Source organism: Hyalella azteca, unplaced genomic scaffold, assembly GCF_000764305.2.
Source record: "Hyalella azteca isolate HAZT.00-mixed unplaced genomic scaffold, Hazt_2.0.2 contig13297, whole genome shotgun sequence".
Lineage (NCBI taxonomy): Eukaryota > Metazoa > Arthropoda > Malacostraca > Amphipoda > Hyalellidae > Hyalella > Hyalella azteca.
In genome coordinates, this window is record NW_025943225.1 from 351,548 (window position 1) to 360,895 (window position 9,348).

The window sequence follows — 9,348 nt, forward strand, 5'->3', positions numbered from 1 at the left end:
CTAGGGATAAATTAGAGGCCCAAAAATGGTAGATGCCAGACGCATTCTTCCATAATGCTGGGTCATAAAATCCTTATGACAGATTACTTTTCATTGAAATACCGAGTTAGTACATATTTTAAAACTCGCCTGAGGGTCAAGGAGCGAACTTTGAGTAGAAAAAATCAGGTAATGGTACTATAATTACGCCATGTGTAACCATGCAGTATAGCAAGAGCCAGGCCCTAATAAACAAAAACGTGCGTAAGTCTTAACTAAAGAACAACCGCACATGTTTCGAGTAACATTTTCTTTCTATTAAAGTTCCTATGACCTAATTTCATTTAGATTAATTTATCCGAATAAGTAACGGTATTTTATAGTTATATTTTAATGTACGGTATTATATTATGTGTAGTCTGTAAAGATCTTGCTTTGAATGGCGCCCGTTTGTGAACTTCATTTCTTCACGTAACAAAACAGTAATGAAAACTATTTTTAGCAACACTTCATCTTTAAATTTTTTGGAACCCAGTATTTTTATCTTTTTCGGCAAAGAAGCCCTGAAAGGGGTTTCAGACACTTTCAGTGCAATTGAATAAATCATCGAAAACTGTTATGTGTTTGATGATCCAAAAACTGCCTTGACTTATCCAATATACCATTGTTAATCAAAGAGATCTAATGATAATGATGGAAGGAATTAATTATAAAATGATTTTACGAACGATATTTCGTCAGCACTGGTCCGGTGATCCAGTCCCTTTCATTTAATTCAATTCCAAAAAGCAAGCTCAGAATTGAAATTGAATGAATATGCTTAGACTGATCATACTATTATTTTTTAATTACATGTTGTTCTGATTGAAGTGGATAGGGGTTTTAAAGGTTAATTGTTGTCGAAATGAGCCAATTAGATCGGATAAGTGTTACCGAGATGAGCTTATTCGATTGGATAAGTTAAGGCGAAATACTCATTAATGATTGGATGAGTTAGTTGGGTATCGGCCCAAACAGAAATAACTCACTGAGAAGGGTAATAGAAACGTCTATCAATATTTTTAACAAATTTAATGACTAAAAATAACAAGATTACAGGGATTATCAGATTTAGGAACATCATATGGCGCAGGTACTTGCATGGTCATAATTAGAGAAAAATTGTGAGTGAAGAAAACAAAACTTCGAGAGTAAATCTGATTGAGAATAAATTGATTTCATACAATAAACTCACGTAGCTTAGGACCTCAAGATCCCCCAGTTATCATGTACCCATGGTGCGTTTAGGGACACCAACCCAAAACCATGCCGAAAACACCACTTTTGGCGACGATCAAGCGCCGCCCTCCATCGACACCGAGAAATGAACTGAGCTTCCCAAGGCTCGAACCCTCGGGTAGCCCTTTTCATCTCAGTGCGACACCACTGTGCATACAGCGGTGCTAACTGGATATCATCACAGGTTTTACAAAACAAAAGGAGAAAAACTCGCATGGAGTAACCGAATGATCCAAAAAAGAATCATAATAGTAAAGCGAAAAGTTGCAAAGCTATAGAAACGACAACATTTGCAGTGAGTCATATGCGTGTAAGTATTATTAACAGTGTCAAAGGAAACTGTTCCTATAAATTCGTATATTTTGGACGGCCGAAATAAATATATTGAAATCTGTTTTACTCGCTCAATACAAACATTTCGCAATCAAATATTTAATAAAATCATTGGTTGAAATAGGCTCAGGAAACCGGAGAAGGAATATGCGCAGGAAACACCTGACATGTTATGAGGGCTTGACGCAAGGCCTAACGCAATGCAGTCAACTTAATGGACACAAGATGACAACGTAAATCGCTTATGCGCGAAAATGATACAAATGAATCCACTTAAACAGAACATATCTTCATCATTTTTACACCATATCCTTATTTTTCACCGAATCACAACACAATTTCAAGAAAAATACATAAAGTTTGAACTGCCTCGATTATCGCTTTACCGTCACCAATAAACGATCGAGAGTACATCGACGAATTAAAATAAACGTTCGAGAGTACATCATTAATTAAAATAAAGTATCGAATGTACAGCAATGGATAAAAAATAGAAGATCAGACGTTATCACAGACGCGACTGATAGGCAAGAGAGTCAAGGGATGTGGTCGAAGAACCGTGCCATGTTTGTCCACAGGATATGATCCCTGACAGCTGTGAAGATAAACCGAGTTCGGTTTGTGTCAGTAGCACAGGTCTCGTGCGGGTACACACTCTTCTTGCAAGCCCCGGCGGTGTCCAAGAAGAGGTCACGAATGTACTTGATAGCCTTCTGCGAGTCCCCTTTAGGGCCGTAGTAATCGGGAAAATATCGGTCCAAATGAGAAGAGTTTATTTTCTGTTGCAGAATGTCCACTTTGTTCAGAAATAGAATAAAAGTGGCTTTGGTGAAGCCGTCATACTCTACTGTCTCTCGGAAAAGCTTCAGCGACAACTCGAGTCGGTTGATACCTCCGTCTTCTTCCTCTTCGCTCCAGTATTGGTCGTATTCACTGAGCGCTGCTAAGAAGATTATAGCGTGTATGCCATCAAATAACCTTATCCAACGTCTCCTCTCGCCTCTTTGACCTCCGACGTCCGTAATTTGGAAGGTCCAGCCATTGTCATCGTCGGTGAAGTCGTACATGGCGACAGCTTTGGTTGGCAACCGGAGCCTCAGAACATCTTCTTGGGTGGGGATATATGGTTCCTCTGTTATCCTCTCTATCTCATTTAAATAATAGGCCGTGCTATCCGGTAAATTAAACTCATTCGCCCGGTTCCAGCATGCCTGGGCAGTTTCGTCGTTCCAGATAATAGAGGCTAGTTTCGAATGATCTGCAGGGACTAACGCCATCGACGCGACCGTCTCGTCTTCGTCAAGCCCCCAAGCTATTGCATTGAGGCCGGTCATGGTCGCTGCAGCTCTACAAGCGTCATCTGATGCCCAAGGCATTCCGGAATCACGCACTGCCTTCAGTAACATCTTCAAACAATTGTGCACGTTCCTGATCACGTGGTTTTTGTAAGATCTCAGCGAATTGGCCGACATACCTCCATCGTGGATGATCTTCATCTGGCGCATCATGGTGGATTTTCCAGTTTCTGCGGCGCCCAGCAGAAGCACGTACACGAGTCGTTTGTTCTTAGGTGTTTGATTCTCTTTCCGGGTGGTGCAGTTGCAACCACACTTGACAACCATGCCACAATAACACGACATCGGACACGCCATCCCTGATTATATATAATTCACACTTTAGAAATGTTTACGCTTCAGGAATCGCACACGCTTTGCACTGCATTGTCTCGCACTCCTTACGCTTTAGTCACTTGGCCATCAGAAAATATCTTGATCAAGATTGAGAATCGCCGCGTCGACCTAAGTTTATTTGCGCTTCACGTTAGGTTCATGGAAAGAGAGGCATCGAAAGAACTTGTGGACATTTTACTGTGGATTTGAGGGTGAGCAGAACAAGCTTGAGCTTTGCGTTAGCCGAGAGCGACGTCACCCACCCCACTTCAGTTCTCAGGCGTTACTGATAATGTTGCCAGTCAGCGTCTGCAGCTCAACCCTCAAACCAAAGCAGGGAGCAACAACTGCTGCTGCTACATGTAGCATTTCAAATACATGCAAAACACAGAAGTTATAGTAATTAAAACTTTTCCTGGATGAACGGGAGTACTGGTAGGCTCGTATCACATAGTACGAAACCTCCATTAATACATTATGCGAGTCTGAATTATAAAACTCTCGTTCCATTTCCGGTGATTGGAAATTAGATCTGCAATTATGTTCGTTTAAATTCATCAAGAGAATCATATCAATAAGGACCTTATTAACAGAGAAAGTCGGACTGTTCGAATGCTTTGAATGATTTAAATGAGATAATCCCTGCCTAATTGAGGCGTTTGGCAGCCATAGACAGGATACTCGTCAACTCGTTGACCTTGCACGGCGTATCGTCCCGTTGTAGAGCTCGGCAGCCGCCACGTCCTGTCTTTATGATTGTCGTATAGGCTTACGTACGGGATCACTCACTGCATTCAAGCGATAAAGAGTACACAAAAATAGGTTCTCGTATTATAGAAATAGTGAACGACTTTGTGCCATCGCTTAACCATTAACTCAATATGGATGGCATAAAGCGGAAACATTTCTGCCTTGACTGACAAATTTAATTTTTTTTTAAAAAGCAAACAATTACCAGTAAATACCTCGACTCGGCTGAGGAATCTGATCTCGAAGAACTTTCATAACTAGCACACGGCAGGTATATAAGCAACTTGGTGTACATAGATCACTTCCTGCACCCGCTGCGCCACGTTGAAGTCTCCAGGCAAGCACCATGCTCTACAATATCTACACTACTATTACGTGGCAGCGCATCAACAGATCTACACAGCAATTAATAAATAAAATAATTAAAGTACGAGAAAATAAATGTTTATGAATGAGCCCACTTTATTTGCATATTAAAATTCGTTGTTGTGGCGGATTTAGTAATATTGAAGCAGCAATTAAACTTGGTGAATGATGATCAATATCGAGGAGCAAAATTTTCGAATTTTTCGTTTGAAAAGTTTATATCGTCACATTCATCAGTGTATGTGAGTGTGAACAGTCAGTGGGACTGTGGGGCCATCCGTACTGGGGACACAGTGCGGGCTTACATGTAATAGTGCGTGGGAATTTCATAGTCTTATATATACGAATAAGAACTTCCTGCAATCGCACGTATGCGTGCCAGAAGCCCATTCAAGCAGACGTAGAAATGATTATGTTCCATACGATTAAACGCGAATATAGATGCTGTTCATTTAGTCGGAGTACACACGTCTCATACTATAAATCAACGTGTACGTGTGAGCGCTTCATTCATTTCTGTATATATACCTGTCGCAGTCGTACTTTTGAACAGTCTATACTCTATACTTATCGTAGATGAGCGTGTAAATAATTAATTGATGAGTATTCGTCTCAGAAGTTCGCGCACAATAAGAACGTGCACGTACGTTACTAGTGACCTATTAGACTGTTTACGTATCTTTGTATATTCACGTATACTTCACTTGTTGCTTGGCAAAAGCTACATGTCAGCAGCACTTTCCAAACGATGGAACATTCGCGACAATGGAACATTCGAGAGAGGAAAAGGCAACGTTGACTTATAGCCAAGGGTATACATTTAGGTTAGGTAAAGAAACGAAATTTGCTAACGTAACTGCAATGGGTATTTTAATCACATGAATGAGCGTTTTTTCAGATAAAAAATGAAAATATTATAAGTTAAAAGTTGTCAATTAAAGAAGTAAATACGTAGATTAAATAAACGTTTTAACAAGGTGATAACAAGGTGATTTGAAGTGGTTTTTACAGATTCTTTTAAATTACATTTAATATTGGGTGTTTGAAGAACTACAAGTAATGAGCATACTGAAGAAATAGATTATGATCAGAAGACATATTTCAAAGGAAGTCTGTCCTTTCCAGAGTAGTAGCGTTGCATCGAGGTGCAGCATGAGCTGCATGTCTAACTTCATCCAATTGAAGGTAAATTTTTAGCGGCTCAACAAAGTTAAGTCGCTTAAATATGTGAGCCTAACAAATGAAGTTGCCGATGAGCCAACTGAAAACAAAGTTGGCGGATACTTTTTTGCATTTCTGCCGTTAAAATAAAACTAAAATTGGGAAGTGTGCACATAACAAAATATTGATTGCTCAACAATGGAATTCACTTGCTTGCACGGTCATTATTTCTTCCTTAAGTTAAACCTGCACAAATAATATTGCGCGCACAAGAACAGCATTTAATTATAAGCTCAATCAACTTCGAAACCATCACCTCTTAATTAGATTTCAGGTTTTCAACGTAACAGAATTTTCAGCGATTAGTCACTCAACTTTGAACAATTAGGAAATTCAGATGCTTATTTTGCCAAAACTTGTGTTCAAATTGGACAATTTGGACAAAAAAATTAGACAATTTTCGTTCATAAAAATATTTATATATATTTTACCATACATAAAAAGAATTTTGTTATTTAAATTTTGCCTAGAAGTAAAATAGAGCTTCAGAAATATGTGACAAAAAAATATATTTTCCGTGCTAGTACAGATTTAGATGCAAATAATGCTGACTTTGAAATTACAATAAACATATCACACTCAATTATTTTTTTGTTTTTTTAGCTTACTTCACCGTTTCCATGCCAGAAAACACATCTAATTTTTTAACCTTAGTTATATATCCGGTGGCATTTCTCATTTTTTCAGATCATCTAGAGAAAACTATCATGGTAAACTTCGCCAAAAATAATCACGTTTTCTCAATTTTCAATTTTCGTCCAATGTCGTCTCTATTTCATATTACCACAAGTATTAGAATATAGAATTGTTTTCCTTTTTTATGTATGTATCTGTGGAGCCCTAATCTGTTCGTAATTAGTGTAAACAAATAAAAAACACTGCGTAATAACAATTAACGGTTTTAAATCTGCCTGAATTTCTTATTAGATAATTACCAATAAAATATTGTAACATTGAGAGTGACATTAATTATAATGCTTCAATAACACACAAATATATTAATTATGATGTGAATGAATTTATACGCAATTGTAAGAAACGCTAACAAAAAATATGATGGTCATTGGATGATGATTGACGTGAGTAATATTCATCATAACGCATTTAATGTGGTATTCACATAACATGTGGTATTACATAACATGGTATGTGGTATTCACATAACAGTATTCACATTTTTACCCTATACAGCACCCACCAAAACATTTAGCTAGATAATTACAGCAAGTTACCTCATGACTATGAAACAAGTGAAAAATAAAAATAACCATCAATAAAGCAATACTGTGGCCATTATTTTATCGGAGCATCAAATAAAACATGTTGCAATACATTTTTTTCCTTTGCGCAACGTTCTCGATTCACAACCTTCTTCTTTTTCATTAATTTACAGTTCGCAACAGTAAAACTTACTCTAAGAAGTCTTTGATAAGAAAGGAGCAAGTTTTTAACCAAAACAACATTCATGAAAATTCGTAAATAAAGTTCCGTAAATTTTCCAATTGAGCTCATAAGCTCACACATAAGGTGATATTACGGACAATCTGCAGTAAGTTGACGATGCTAGTGCGTACATATCTCACCGACCAATACTAATCTATAGTTATATGTTTAGAATTTACGTTTACTTACATAGCCAATTCGAGCAAACTCAGAAAGCAGAACTGTTACGTGAGCTGTACGGCATTTACATCGAAATCATTATGACAATCGAGCATAATATAATAACAGGCAACATTGAAAAAGTTAGTAACCTCACAATTTTACTGCAACGATGGCTGTTAAACAAATAACTGTAAACAACAGTTCAGTTAGAAACTCATAAAGAAATTACACCGAAGTAAATATCATTTAATCTTATCGAAGCAGTTTTTTTCGTTCAAGCAACATCAATATTTGACGGCGTTTTCGTGAATGATAGCTTGCATTTCGAAAAGCGCCTTGTTTGCTCAGTCGTTTTTGTCTCCTGTTGCGAGAAGATTATCGTTTCATTTACTTGGTATGCATTCCTGCCTAAACGGACAGAAAAATCTTTGCAAAGTTAATCTGCTAGTCACCTCCAGATTAGTTTGCATCTCACGAAGAGTAGTTATTGTGTCATTTTTTGTGTACAAGAAAAGATACTTGAGAGGCGTTAACTAGAGTTGAGGAACCATAGCGTGATTGAGGAGAGTGCTGCAACGCTCGTGGTGGGTGGAAGGGGAACAGGGGTAAGCAAATTGCGGTCAGACTGTGCGAAAAATGATCAGAAAGTAGATACTACAGTATCTTTGCTATTAGCTGCTTATGTTTTACTAGATACGTAGATTACTTAATATAATTTCACATATAACGATATATGCTCTGGATAGCATTTTAAAAAATTCGTGGGTAAATGCGGAGCTAAATACTTGGAAAGTATGTAACCAGGCCTATATATGCGTGGGTAGGTCGATGGATAAGTAGATGTTATGTTATCTGGAGTGTAATATATAATTAAATACAATGAGACGCAGTTTGGCATGGCAGATAGTAGGGATAGCTCGACCGAATGGATGGTAGGGAGGGATGCGGGAAGGTAAGGAGTGCACATCCGCCCAAGCAGCCCGTGAACTGCGAGTTGCCGCATTCAACTGTCAGTCCCGCAGCCGTCGTGCTGTCGACAAGTAGCGTAGTAGTTACGCCGAACTCGACATCGGCTCCAATGATGCCTCCGTCTGCTGATCGAATGATAATAATTACCACACCTGACCATACAAGGTATCATGAAGCAGGACAATCCAGAATTTGTTCATAACATTCGGTATCTTGTGAGATATTTTTGAGAAGCCATTAGCCAGGAGGTGGTCAGCTGAGAGAGGCGCTAACAGGTACCGCGCTGGGTGCTCTCTATTAAAGCGCGCCGAGCAGCTGTAGCTGTAAAGCAGAGCTGTTTCTGTCTCCGCCTCTCTAATGCCACACCGATAGTGGAATGCTATAGCTTCGTCACACTCAATGCTTCTGCAGATTCAAGTTAGAACACCGCAACTTTCTTTTCGTATGGGTCACTTTTGTCCGAGGGTTCTTAGGCGCATCAGCTTGTATCACTTGGACAATAGTCATTTCCATAAAAGAAAAAATCTAGCCCCAGACCTCAACGATTTTAATAATAAAAAATTTATTAATTATCGAAAATGCTTGTAATCAGAAAAAAATAATAACACTTGATTATAGTCATTTGTGATCCTAGAGTAGCTTCTTGGTGAGCAGCGAGTGCATTAACAGGCTACTTATAGGCAGCATATTACCCACAGACGAGTGAAGTCTCAGGAGTAAGTTGGGAAGACCGGTGATGCCCGAGGTAAAAATCAATAGCGCGGAGAAGGCAGCAAAATACAAGAGCAGCAAGCTTGTGGTGATCAGAGCCTGGGATAGGCTAGCAAGCTGCCAGCCTTCTGGTCGCGCTGTCGGAAAGGCTAGCCGCTAGTGGTATGTGTGTGCTGGTATGTGTGTCCTTGCGCGGCGCAGATATCAACGGCCTCGGTCGTTTTCTGGCATAGCTCTCTTCGAACCCGCTTTTCGAATTTTTCATTATCCCTCAATCGCTCAGTAGCACCACATTATGAAGAGTCATTTACATTATTGTTTTCCAAATGATTGGCATTAGGTGATCTGACTTTTGAACTCACCTGAAATTCGCCCCTATCTTTATCAGACTTTCGAACCCGTTCACAATTCACGCTTTGTTGCGAATATTAAGTCTTGAAGAGAAAATTCAAGGCATAGATATCTT

The 9,348-nt window shown here is 38.9% G+C and overlaps 1 protein-coding gene across 1 annotated transcript; it reads right to left on the reverse strand.

Annotated features, from left to right (window-relative positions):
• Window positions 1-1,033: 1,033 nt before the first annotated feature.
• On the reverse strand, window positions 1,034-3,559 carry LOC108668358 (guanine nucleotide-binding protein subunit alpha-14-like). Its single transcript, XM_018155556.2, has one exon. The coding sequence runs from the start codon at window positions 3,240-3,242 to the stop codon at window positions 2,127-2,129; it is 1,116 nt and encodes a 371-aa protein (XP_018011045.1). The 5' UTR covers window positions 3,243-3,559; the 3' UTR covers window positions 1,034-2,126.
• Between the last annotated feature and the right edge of the window lie 5,789 nt (window positions 3,560-9,348).